Source organism: Chiloscyllium plagiosum, chromosome 16 (genome assembly GCF_004010195.1).
Source record: "Chiloscyllium plagiosum isolate BGI_BamShark_2017 chromosome 16, ASM401019v2, whole genome shotgun sequence".
NCBI classification, from domain to species: domain Eukaryota; kingdom Metazoa; phylum Chordata; class Chondrichthyes; order Orectolobiformes; family Hemiscylliidae; genus Chiloscyllium; species Chiloscyllium plagiosum.
This window is the reverse complement of record NC_057725.1, coordinates 45,848,950-45,863,300: the sequence shown is the minus strand read 5'-3', so window position 1 is coordinate 45,863,300 and position 14,351 is coordinate 45,848,950. Positions and strand designations below refer to the sequence as shown.

The window sequence follows — 14,351 nt, the reverse complement described above, 5'->3', positions numbered from 1 at the left end:
TGTTCTCATTGCTTGATGCTTGCTAATCATGGCTTATGCCTCACAATGAAAAAAGGCAGGAATGTAGGCCCCAAGAACTATTTTAGTTGGTGCAGGGATTGACCACACTGTTGGGAGTTATTATGAATCCCCTTCTCCTCTGGTACTGCTTGACTTGCAGTGCTTTCTCCAGCTCTACTCTTCATCCACTCCGCATCACAATGTAGCTAACTGAGCTAATTGAACACTGCCTCAGATTATTAATCAAATTCTTGATCTTAAAACATCCTCTTTTAGATCAAATTCAAAATAAATAGATCAACATAGCAACTGTGTTAAGATTACCTTGGGTTAGCTGTGTTGCTTAGACAGTCTGGAAAGTTAACTTGGCCATCACTTCATACTATTGTTTTTAAACAATCAAAAATCAATCTCTAATTTGTTCCCCAACATCAGAAGTGACAAAACTCACATGATTGACTATTTTGATCGGTACCATTCTCATCATCAGTGATGGGGATCTTCTCATACATTCCATGACCAACAACCACAAACTTGTATCTTGTACCAGAGGGATGATTCTAAAACAAACCAAAAAGAAAGATTATCTTAATTTGTATGATTTACTATAGGCAGGATTACATGGAATAATTATTTGAAACTCAGAAGATTTCCTCCGATGGAAGAGTCTAAAACTAGGGGTAAATGTTTAAAAAGGGATAGCTCATTTAATAAAAGATGGGGTGAACATTTTTCACAGAGGGTCATAAGTCTTTGGAAATTTATTTCCTGGTCAAAGCAGAGATCTTTGAATAATTCTAAAAGCACAAATGGGTTGATTATTGCTAGTGAAGGGAGTGAAGGGTTAGCAGCGACATGAGAATGAATCAACCCCAGATCATACTCATTGACCTTTAGTTACATGTTTTCTTTAAAACAAAAGGACAGAGTCAATTTAACTTTTTCAGTTAAAAGTAGGAAAAAAATATTAGTTTTCTTATTCATCCTATTCAGCTATAACACGTACACTTATAATACGGTTTCATGTTTTGGACATCCACCTGCAGACTTATACTGTAATTATGAAGTTAGTATACCCTTAAAATGTACTTCAAGTTACAATATATTTTTGGGTATAGAATATATTTAGGCTGACAGTGACACTAAGTTTTTACTCTAACGTTGTATTCTAAGGGAATCTCTACAGTGCATCTTATGAAAGAGTCCAGACTCACTAACAGCAACTTTTGGCTTTTCATGTTCTTCTACACATATGGAGACACCAGTGCTACTATTAGTTTCAATGGGAAAAAGGCAGACAATGCTGACAGTTTCAACATCATTACCAGAGAAAAATGCAGGCCACTGTTTTATAAAAATGAATAATAATACTAGCATATTATGATTAAACATAACTCATCTTATTTTACATATTCTAATTTCAAATATTAGAACTTTATGTTGAAGGCTGTCTATGACTAAGTTATTATTGAAGAACTAATTCTGGATCTTGCTTCAGTCAGACTGATGCCGTTTACTTGTGTGGTTGTCTTTGGTTTCAGTTAAGTGAGCAAAGCTTATAACATCATGGGACTTAATCAAAGATAGTAATAAAGACACAGACTGCTACTTCCTCCATCTCTATCTGGATAGAACTCATGGATTAGGAGTGATAAGGAGTTCAACCCCTGTGAAGGTTGTCTGGTCAATGCTCAAATTGAACTTGTATCGTGCCAGTGTTTCAGCTGCCTGGCTGGCTTAACTACTCGGATAGCATTCAATTCTATGAAACTTGCTTTGCCTGACCCTTCTTAAACCATTGTGTTTCTATAAAGAGTTACAGAAATATTAGTACATCCATTTGACCCACACTATATCAATTAGAGCATAGAAATGCTGAGCAGGGTGGTTAGACAGAAGATTGAGGTGTCTTGAATGGACTATAATACTAATCGCATTGTAATGTTCATTTTCATTCTAAGTTTTCTTATGGTTTGGCAGATAGTCTTTCTGATAGTGACACTGGCTGGTTTACCCACCTTTCCAGTGTGTTGTGACTTGGTGATAGAATGAGAATCACCTTTGTTCTCCCAAATATTCTTTTTGCTTCTCACATCCCCAACCTTAATTTCCTGTAGAAACACAAAATAACAATTAGATTCCACTTATTATCCCATAGTGGGGACTTTAAACATCTACACCTAGGGTCATACATGTGCTTCCCATTGGCATTGACCAAACTATTTGAAATCTTGTTGGGAGGGGCAAAATAGATCCTATTCAAAAGGAAATGTATTCTATTTGTTGTGAACAATCTGGTGTCAATCTTCAATAAAAAAAATGCCAGTCATCCAGATGTTTTCAAATTTAAATGATCCACTTATCCTGCCTTTCTCAACTTTTTACAGTTATGACAATTATCATTTCTGATCACAATTTTGAAAAATGCTGATTACTTTGAATACCATATAAAGTGATTGATCAATCTGTGACAAGGTCACAAAAGTCTTTTGGTGATAATACTGCTGGGCTTTCTACATTGCAACTAAAATTGATACAAATAAAACTGTAATATTACTTTGCCAGAAATACTCTTGATGACTAAAATATTACACGTTTAAACTGCCAACTCACAAAAATTCTTGCAAATGTAGTCATTCAATGTAAAATTTCACATAAAATTGACTTTTTTTCTGATGAACAGCATCAAATGCCATGTAATTCCATAAAAAGAGAGAGAATATAAGGGCCACTACATTTTTCACTCTTTTCCAGTATTTTCCTTTGCTTGGGTATCTGTACTTTGAATCACTTTCATATAATGACAACCCCATTCCGTGTGGCTCCATAACTATTCTGATTAACTTTGATACCAAGGTAAGCTTTTAATAATATGCATAGAATAGTGAATAGTACAAGTTTTAGATATTGAGTCATCTTATTATTTCACAGGATTTCTCTCATTGTTCAGAACAAATAAAACATTGTGAAGGTCCGATGTGCTAAGTTAAAAGAAATAAGGAAATTTACTGAAAAAAAAGGCAAGTAACAGTCATAGATTATATTTTGTGCAGAACCTTTTGAATTATCTTCTTCTGTATAACTGATCAAAGGATACCTCTGTAAGTAGCAAGTTAACCCATTTAAGCAACTTTTACACAATAGCTATCTTAATAAACTTCTCATCATTGAGAGGACCTTTGTCAGTCTAACATATCTCTGGGAAGCTTCAAATGGCTTTTTCCTTTTTCTTTGAAGATTCAAACTGATCAGAACCTTTTGTCAAATTGACTTCCAGACTGAAATAGAACAGGTCTTTTTATAGCCTTGGAAGGAAACATTCTGAATTTTGACCATATGATTAAATGTTTAACTTTTTAAAAAATCAGTCATAAAGAAAAAGGAACAATTTCCATATTCTTTATGCAGATCTGATTTCCATTTTCAAGTGTCTTACTGATAATAGTAGCAGCTTTACAAAGGTAAGCCTGGTATCAGTTGTTAAATTCCAATTCATGTTCAGATTGTTCAAATACTGTCATTGCTTTTAAAAAAAAAGCCTTCAATCTAAAAACACTTGTTACAAAATGTTTAAAGCATTGAGATCTTGGGAATGATTGATATGGGACATCTGTATGACGGGGAGAACATGAGGAAATTAACTTGCTGGAATTATATACAAACAAATTGAACTACTCAAATTCTATAACCTAGAAATAAAAGAGATGGTCTGCTATTTAGGATTATAAACTGATGGGAAAATGGGAATAAATTTTGATCTTTGGGATTTCAAATTGAAAGGGCTAGGTTTATTAGTCAGCAGTGCAGTAATAGTGCCCAGAGAGAGCTGATCATATCTATGGCACAGATTTCCACTTTTGTTGAGTGTTGGAATCTGGCAACTAGTCAAGATCTCTAGTATTGAGCACTGCGATATAAAATTATTATTTTCAGGCCCAGTGAGGCTATGTAATGTAATATTAATCATAAAACAAGTTGCATCATTTTCAATGGTACTCAGCCAAACCTAGAGCATAAAAGCAAGTGTGACGCAGCGTTCTCAGGTGTGCACAACATTATACGTTCGACAGCAGGGTACAAATCAATGAAAGCACATTCTAAATTTCTCCTTGTGTGAAGACTACAGAAGTCACTGTCAATTTCAGAGGAGTAACGGCAGCAAACATGTCTGTGTCATGATCATTGCTGCTGCAAAATTTCCACAACTTCAACAACATTGTGAAAGGTCTATTAGATCCCATAATACCAGAGATAAAGTGATCAGTCTACACAAGGGCAGTCTGAAAGGAACACCCACTGCAGAAGACGAGCTGCAGAACATTTCACTAACACGTATGCCTTTTTAAACTTGGAGATTACTGCACCCTAGAAGGCATCCTAGCCTGATCCTGCAAAAGAAACTTAACCTTCTGGTAAGAAAAAACTACAAGTGACTAACTTTACAACCTGCTAAACATCTAGGTTAAGTAAAATGGGCAAAGAAATTGGCAAATGGGAGTATAATGTGGGAAAGTGTGAAGTTGTTCATTTTGGAAGGGAGAACAAAAGATCAGTATTATTTACGTGGAGAAAAGCTGTAGAAAGTTGCAACACAAAGGGACTTGGAGGTACTTGTAGATGAAACACAGAAAGCTAGCACACTGGTGCTGCAGGTAATCAAGGCGGCTAATGGAATGTTGCTCCTTTTATTACAAGGCGGTTGGAGGGAAGTCTGACTACAACTGTACAAGGTGCTGGTGATACCACATCTGAAATATTGAGAACAATTTTGGTCCTGCTATTTAAGGAAAGATGTCATTCCATTGCAGACAGTTCAGAAAAGGTTCACTACAATGACCCTTGGGATTGTCTTATGAGCAAAGGCTAAACAGGTTGGGACTGTACTCACTGGAGTTTGGAAGAATGATAGACAATCTCATTGAAATATATAGGATTACGGGCTTGAAAGCGCAAGTGCAGAACGTTTCCCCTCATGGGAGAATCTAGGACCAGAGGGCATAGACTCAGAATAAATGGGTGTCATTTGAAGATTGAGGTAAGGAGGAATTTCTACTCTTGTAGGGTTGTGTCTTTGGAGCTCCTTGTCACAGAGAACTATGGGGCTAGATGCCCTGTCTATATTTATGGTTGAGATAAATAGATTCTTGCTCAGTAGAGAGCTCAAGAGATGGAAAAGGCAGGAAAGTGGACATAAGGAACGTTGGATCAGCCATGATCCTATTGAATGGCAGAGCAGGCACAAGGAGCTGAATGACCTACTCCTGTTCCTATTCCTTATGGTCTTCTTATGGATATCCAAGGAATGCTGTATAATCTTGATAAGCGCAACTCCAGCTATTTAAAATCTACCATTTCACAGTGAAAACATTGCCTTGGGCCCGCAATGATGGTCTTTCCTATTGCAAACCAAACATGTGAATTATGAACAATGCTTAATTTTCCAATTTGCAAAAGTGCACTATTCTCTTGTACTGTATATTTTGCATCTGCATTTGCATGCATGAGTACCACAGCATTTATAAACTCTCAGAGTGAATTTGTGAATAAATATTCCTTCTTATTTAAACCTATGAAAAGCTTGCTGTTGTTATTTAAATACATCACACACACACACACACACACTTGGTGGCATAGTAGTAGTGTGATTGGATTAGAAATACAGAGGCACAGGAAACTGCTCTGGGGATCACGAGTTCACTCTGTACCATGCAGATGGTGGAATTTGAACTCAGTTAACAAATCTGTTATATCAGGCTGGTCTCAGTGATGGTGGTCATGCCATTTATCATTGATTTTTGTTAAAAATAATCATTTGTTGATGAATGATCCTTCAGGGAAGGAAATGTGTGATCCTTATATGGTCTGGTCTACAACTGCTCTCTGAATTGGTCTGGCAAGCGATTCAGTTCAAGGACAATAAGGGACAGGCAACAAATGCTGGCCGTGCTGGGGACATCCCATGAAAGAATAAGGAAAAAATACACCTTCCTTTTGATAAAACACAGCAATTACAAGCAATGAGGACAAGTGTACCAGGATTCTAGTCTTCCAGTCCTGTCCACAACAGCTGGTCTTTCGTAAATGTTAAACCATAGAGTGACCCTGCAGTGAAGGCAATGTACATACTGAACCTTTTTGCAAGTTTGATTTATTTTGGTAAGGATGAAATTAATGCCACTGGTTTCAAAACAGAGGCAATATCTTTTTCAATGTTTTAAGCTGTAAAAAGTGAGGTAGATAATTTGCATTTTGTCAAATAACAAAGTCAATGTATTTGTGGATGCTGGCAATATTAAGAACTTTGCTATTTGATAGGTGCATTCCACATATTTCCGATCATGAATTATTCAAACACTTTGAAAGCGGGTATAAAATAACAGAACTATTAAAACCTGATTAAAACAAGCCAGAACACCAGACCATAAAATTCAGTTTCCATCTTGGGAGATGGAGAATTTCTTTAAGATTGCACTCTCTTTTCAGCAGATGTTGAGTAACAAAAAGAAAACAGATTGGACTTGCACTACTGGGAAGTAATTGAGTGTCGTTGCAATGTTTTCCCCATATGATGAATGCAATCAATCTGTTGTTCGTAGTACTGATTCAGAAACAATTATGGTCAGGAGTCTTGTTGTTCTCACAAAACTTGTAATAGTTTCTTTAACCTGCATCCAAGCCTCATTTTACACCACCTCACTTGATGCAAAATATTGGCAAGATCTAGCAGTTCCTGGATTGTTCACCTACATGCTTAACTCATGCAAAGCAGCTTGAAAGTCACAAGCATCTGATTCCAAAGTAAGAACACTTAATAACAAATACTTCTTCAATTCTCTGCTTGAAGGCAGGTCTGACCTACAGCACCATGATTTCCACCACAGCTAGGATATGGAGCCTGACCACAAATTCACCCCAGCCAGAATGGGGATCAAACACACCACCACCACCATGCTTTTAACACCAATCTGACCCACATCGCTGCCTAGCTAACCAGCCCCACAAGAGAGTTTGGGTTGTTATCGCAATACACACAGACGCTGTAGTCTGGAGCTTTGTATAGCGATAGCAGAGTCTTCAATTTTCTACCCAGCACATGTTAACTAGGAGTCACCTGCCGCTTGTGTGTGCTGGATTGATTTCCAAGCTGATATTCACTCTGTTGGACTGAGTTCTGAAAGTATCTTCCTCAATTATCAAGTCTCAGAATGGAACTTGGCTGAAGCTCCTTGCTCAGAGGCAGTGAAGTTAGCCAACTGTACAAAAAGCCCTCATCATTAACTAACTAATCCATACTAAGACATGTATTCAAATATTTCTAATATATTTTACAAAATAAGAAGTGCTCTAGTCTATAAAGTGGTTAATAACCAATTCTCTCTCTCAGCTTTAATCTAAATATCTCAATTTAAAACTCAAGTAAAATGGGCTTTGTTATAAATCAGTTTCTAAATGTATGCTGTTATCCAGCCTGTAGGTAGTGCAGAGAGACATTAGGGGGTGCTATTGCCTTACAGCCTCAAACTTGTTTTTTTCTCTCTGTGGAAGTAATCATAGGTGGAATTACTTCTAATGTGGATAATTTATGTATAAGGCAACAATGAATGACTTATCTCCTTCCAGTGAAAAAGACAAGCATCAAATTTTGTATTCAAGGACAGTACTGTCCCCAGGAGGCTGAGATGTACTCCCTGAGTTTCAATGAACCTCATTTTTAGACCCAGATCACAATTTTCTGATTCAAGATCTACTTTTGCTTTAGGAAGCACAAACTTCCATCTCCATTTTGATTCAAGATTGCCAGTAATTTCTTTAACGCTATCTTGAGGCGAATGGACTGAATTTTGATTTTAAGAATCCGGGTCAGTCATCAAGCATTTGCAGGTCAAGTGTAGTTCAGCCAGTTGCAGAGTAGAATTTCCTTGCCTTGTGCTTTACTTCAAACTTCAGGAGATTGCATACCAGCACAAATTTAGTCAGTTCCCATGCCAGCCAACCCTGGTGGTCACTTTGAATTACAGTCAATTTGTACTGAATTGTGGAAGATTTTTATGTTTTTAGTTGCTTGTCTCAAGGAGTCAAACTGGAGGAGCCTGAAGTTTATTTGCACAGGGCAGCTACAATCAGTCATTCTAGAGAGACAGCGAAAGAATAAGGATACTACACTGCCACCACCATGAGTTGGATTCAATTGCAGATTTCATAGATAAAAGGGCAATTTTTAACTAATGATGACACAAAAAGCACAATTTCAAGTTGAGTTCAGTTTAGAACGATGAACTGCTTTGACTTTAATTTTGATTTTATCATGTCTTTTTCACCAGATATTCCACCAACTGTATTCAGAGTGTAGATGGGGACTGGGTTTGTACCTCACAATCATTATCATCGTGGGCTTGATTTTAATTTCACACTGGTGTCAGAGAGGAAGTTTCCACATTCCCTGTGAATTGGCTTGTAATTTTATTTTAATCAGAAAAAGTTAAGTGGCTTCCAGTCACAAAAACATCCTTTGACCACCACCTTCTGCTTCCTAACATTCAGCCATTTCAGGATCCCTTTTGCCAGATTTCTTTGGATCTCATGGGCACTTGTCTTTGCTATCTATCTCCTGTACAGGACCTGATCAAAAGCCTTGCTGACGTCCAAGCAGACTACATCAAATGTCTGTTTGTCTTTTACCTGTTAGTCCTCAAGTTCACAAAGGTGAGAGATGGTTGTATTGTTGTTCTTGTCCACTCACATCACAACATCAACTTTTATTTTTCCTTTAGTATCTATTCTTAAACATTACTGACAATACAGAGGAGCATCATTGCCGACACCAGTGTTTCAATTCAATTCAGAGCACCCAGTAAAGCAGATTCCGATACTAACTCATTTTCCTGCTCCTCATTATTGTCCAGTGATCCTCTTTAGTACTCTGAAATTGGAGCAACAATTGAACTTTTGAAGTTACACAGGGTTTATCTTCTCCCTGAAGGCTGTGACTCCTGATCCAGAGGAAAAAATAATTTGATCAAATGTCTTTCTTCCATGCAAAAGCTGGGTCAGCAATTATACAGGTTCCTCCTTCACAGACAGCAGTCCAGAAATCGTATTCTCACCACATGCCTACAATATGTGCACTGAACAGCAGGAGCTGAATCACCGCCTGTCAACCTCTTGCTGATGCTTTCCCATTTCTCACCTACAATCGCTAAGGTCAGTGAGAGCTAGACACACTAGTTTTGATCACAGCTGTGAATGGCATAATAATTTAAAAATAGGCATCTGGAAGAAGTTTTAATTTAGCAGATTGCAAATGGTAGCAAACATTTAGATGGCCCCATGCAGGCTACACTTGCAAATGATCTTTCTTTCCCTATTCCACAGGCAACAAAGGTTCACCCTTTTGCTGGTTATGAACTGTCAACAAACTGCCTTAAGAAAATTATCAAAACTATTTCCCTTGTGCTTGCTCGAGGAAGCTAATACTGTATCTTGGAATGGCGATGGCTGGTTGAGTTATGCTGCATTTTCCTTCCCTCCTATGGATGGTAACATCATGATGGGGAACAACACCATTAGAAAGCAGGCAGTGCCTTGGGTCCTGCTTATGGTAGGTCACAATATCTCCACTGTTTAACTCCAGAGGGATCAGAGAGAAGCTTGCAGATAGGTCTTAAAATGTTTATACCAAGAAGAAATTTAAATATTTAAAGCAACTCAAAGATGAATTAAATCTCTTAAGAATTTTATAGATTAATTTATATTTGGATGGGTTAGCTGTCAGGATCTTAGGGCACAGTCAAGCTGAGGAGGGATGGAGGAGGTAGGGTGGGTGCAGGTAGTGATATCTACACTTGACCAACTTGACTCAGAAAATGTCTGCCAAAAGCCCACATCAGGCTTGAGATTTCAATCTGATCTCAAATGACAATTACAAAGTTACATGAATAAATTATTTGCATTCAGTTTGAATAGAGTCCTGGAATATGTAATTGGGAGTCGTCAATCTGCCTTCTTGCCCTGATTGACTGGGAAACCCAGAAGTGGACTGGTCGTACCACAGCACTGAGAAAAGCCAGGGCAAAGTTGGTTACTTCACCATTCTGACCTAAAAATTCCATTCCAGCCAAGGTCAGGTATAATAACACGATGCCATTTATGTTTGAATTCAAGCTTGTGGTTGAGAACTTAATTCCACAAGTATATTTAATTAAAACATCCATCAGTCTCCACTCAAGATTCAACTCATTCACACACACTTCAATTTACAAAAATCCAAACTCAACTCCACATGAACAATGTAACAAATGCGATCTCAGTGTAAAGTCAGCATTCTTTTTCACATGTCATTTGGGTCAATCAGCAACTAGTTCTGTGTACAAATAGAATAGTGGGAACACTTAGCAACACACTGGGAGTTCTCAGTAAGAGGTCAGGCCTCCAGGTTGGAGTCAAAGGAAGATCTTTGTGGTTGTTTGACATCATCTCACTCCAGGGCATCTCCGCAGGAGTTCTTTAGGGTAGTGTCCTTAGCCCAAACTTCTTTAACTGTTTCGTCAATGGCCTTCCCTCCATCTTGAAGTCAATAGTGCGGATGTTTGCTGATGATTGCACAATGTTCGTTACAGCACTCACTACTGCTCATGTACTAAAGCAGTCCATGCCCAAATGTGGCAAGACCTGGACAAAATCCAGGCTTGGGCTGACAAGTGGCAAGTAACATTTGCACCACACAAATGCCAAGCAATGACCTTCAACAAAAGAAAATATAACCACCACCCCTTGACATTCAATGACATTACCAAAATAAAAGTCCTCACTGTCAACATTTTGATGCTACATTTTACCTGAAAATAAACAATATTAGCTGTTTAAATAGCTACATGAGGTAAGTTAGAGACTGGGAATTCTGGAGCGAGTAATCAACTCTTGGCACCCATGGTTGTCCACCATCTACAGGGCACAAGTTGGGATTGTGGCAGAATGCTTCCCACTTGCCTGTTAGAGTGCAGCTTCACCATCATTCAAGAAGTTCAACACCATCCAAGACAAAGGAGCTGACTGACATCATATCCACAAACTTTCACTTCCTCCACCATCGATGTTCAGTAGCAGCAATCGCACAAATTCATTAAGGCTCCTGAGGCAGCACCTTCCAAACCCGCAACTACTATAATTTAGAAGGACAAGGGCAGCAGATACATGAGAACACCATGTAACGCAATTTCCTCTTCAGGCCACTCACCACTCAAACTTAGAAACATATCACTATTTCTTCAGTGTAGCTTGGTCAAAATCCTGTAACTCACTCACTTATGGAATTATAGGTAAACCTACACCGATGGACTGTAGTGGTTCAAGAAGTCAGCACCACCTTCTCAAGGGAAATTAAGGACAGGCAATAAATGCTGGCCCAGCCCAGTGTCATCCATGTGCTGTTAAAAAAAACACTCAAATTGCATTGGTCTCAGACAAAGTTATATGGTTGCTAAATCTAGGCTTAGTTTCCTCAGTCGAGGAGTAAACCTGTTCCTTGTATTAAACCACCACCTTACTGAAAACATGTACTGATAGCAGGCGAGGACAGGATGAAACACGGCTGTTAAGCCAGGCCCTGTTTGACAATCACTATATACCCAAATTTTAATTCTGTGGTAGTTACTAAGTTTTGAGTGCGTTAAAATGTCACATTGATCCCAGTTAAAGAAATTGAATATTGAATGGTATTCAATACTCTTGGACCCATACCCTAGCAAGTACCAGCACGTTAACAGAAGGTAAGGAAGAATAATGTTGTTCAGTTTGCTTCTTACCCATACAGCAGGGGGGTATTTTCCAATAAATACATTTCTCCTCTCCCACAACAAGCTTCTCAAAGTGATAACGTGAAACATCAAAGCATTTACTAACCCAGAAAGAGGATTTTGCAGGGCTCTACACGTTGTCTTAAAAAACCACACTGAATTTATTTCTAAAGAAAATATTTGTAAGGACTGAAAATGTTCCTGCAAAGATGTTAGATAGGATATCCTCAGGATATTTTACTGCAAAACCCCCAAGAAAGCTCAGTGAATAGAAAGGAATGCATTCTCAGCTCCAGGGAAACCAGCTCTCTGCTATTAAATTCGTCATACATGCCAAACTGACTACTTTTCAACAGCCTTTGCAGTTTGTTAAGGTACATCAGGAAAATTACCTTATCAGATAGCCAAGGGGCAGGATGGTTTTAAAAAAGGCATAGAAGATGCAGAAGGAGATAAATAGTCAGAACCAGAAGCTACCAAGAGGTACAAACAAATCCAAGGTTTGGAGAGAGCCTAAAGAAGAGAAAAAGAAGAACAAATAGACACAGGATGGAAAACAATATCTACTCAACGATTTAAGACCTTAATTATAATGGATAATCATTATAATTGCCTCCTTTTGCCAAGGAATGTAAGATGCTGAAAAGCACGTGCATTTAGTGCTTGGTTTGGCTCTTATAGATTGTCAGAAACCTTGCTCTAAAAGGTAGTCAGGAAGCAATCATAATCGATATTTTTATGTTCACTGCTGTCAATGGAAAATCTGCATTAATTAGTAGGTTTTAATTCTGCTGTTTATATGTTTACTCACTGCTCAATAAAATTCCAATCTCTCACCCACCCCCATGATTTCACCATAAAAAGAGAAATAAAGATTGGAAATCTGAACAATAAAAATTATGGAATGTATGTAGGAAGAGTAGACAGCTTAACATTTCATGCATATTATTACATTTATCTGATGAAAGGTCCATGTCATGTTGTTAGGTGTCGTGAGATTAATGCATATTTGTGGCATTCCTATTTGTACATAAATCATTTTTTCTATATGATATTCCTTTGACTCAAGTAAATCCTCAACAGCTATTCTTTGATTGTTAAATACAGATTTTCCATTCTTGATATATTGTGGCCTGAGACAATAGTGGACTTTGCAATTTCTTTAGCTGCTGTTTAGATACATTAAAGTGAACCCATGCAAAAATGAGTCCCACAATTTCTGAAAAATGATCTCATGGTGGTGTGTGATTATTCTTCAGCCATCAGCTGGCCCCATTGGATCCAAACAAATCACACCAGTACGTTGACACATTTGGCACTGCACAAGGTCATAACATCAATTCAATGGTAAATTATAGCAAAAATGATTTATCTTTTATAACATACTGACAGCTTGAGTGCATGTACAAGTCTCATTTTGTTCCTTTTGTGTTTTTCCCTTTTGCCTTGGAGGTGACATTCCTGGCTGAGTCATTTCTCTCCAAGTGCAGGATACTCTCTGCTACTTCTCAACTATTTGGCCTTGCTTAACATTTGAGTCATGATGCTTAATGTTTCAGCTGTGACACTTCATGTTAACACATTAACTGACTGTGGAGGCTACCGAACACTGATGCATGAGTACATTCCCACAGGATCAACCTGAGCCTCATTATAATATCAAGGTTCTGACTGGACTGGACTGACTCCAGGATACTTATAATTCCACTTTGAATTGGAAACAATAATGGTCTCCTCTATTCTCAGTGCACCATTAAACCTCAATGGCAGATTCAAGTAGATTAGAACCTCTGGCTTAATAGCTTAGGTTTTCAGATTAATGTTTGTTTTAATTGGTTTGAAATAAATAGATTGATAGAATACTTTAAAATGCCAATTAGAAAAGTTAGGCTAAACACTTATTAAAGACAGTTATGTCCTTCATACCATCATTTTATTCAACTATTTGTGTCATGTTTAAAATTGGCCTCAACAGAGAGGAACAAAGCAAATTAAAATCTCATATTTTGCTTGAGATTAGGAGTTGATGATGTATTGATATTGTCGTTGGACTAGTGTTCCAGAGAACAAGTCAATCCTCTGGAGACCCAGGCTTGAATCTCAAATAAAAAATGTAAAGTTAATAGTCTAATGATGAGTGTATACTGATGGGTTTATAAACCCATCTGGTTCTCTATGTCCTTTAAGGAAAGTCTAAATGTGACTCAAGACCACAGCAATGCGGTTGACTCTTAATTGCCTTCTGAAATGGCTTTAAAGCCACTCACTTTAATCAAACTGCTTAAAAAAATGTCAGAAAACAAATGATAAACTGTCACCCTAGGCACCAGAAACAACAACAGGAAACTCAACCCTGTCGATGCTGGTGAGAGAGTGTGTGTGAGAGAGAGAGAGAGAGAGAGAGAGCGAGAGAGAGCGACAGAGAGAGAGAGAGAGAGAGCGAGAGAGCACAAGAGCGAGAGAGAGAGAGCACGAGAGAATGTGTGCGTGAGAGAAAGAGTGTGTGTGTGTGAGAGAGAGAGAGAAAGTGTGAGAGAGAGAGAGTGAGAGAGTGTGAGA

General features: G+C 38.0%; 1 protein-coding gene across 5 annotated transcripts in view; it reads right to left on the bottom strand.

Moving 5' to 3' along the window:
• lsp1a (lymphocyte specific protein 1 a) overlaps positions 1-14,351 on the bottom strand; it is a 325,234-nt gene that overhangs the window by 22,511 nt on the left and 288,372 nt on the right. For all 5 annotated transcript variants that reach the window (XM_043705982.1, XM_043705980.1, XM_043705981.1 and 2 more), the window contains 2 exons: positions 2,019-2,111; positions 452-560 (listed from right to left, as the gene is read on the bottom strand). In XM_043705982.1, coding sequence (XP_043561917.1) covers positions 452-560; positions 2,019-2,111 — 202 coding nt within the window. The remainder of the gene's footprint in view (positions 1-451; positions 561-2,018; positions 2,112-14,351) is intronic.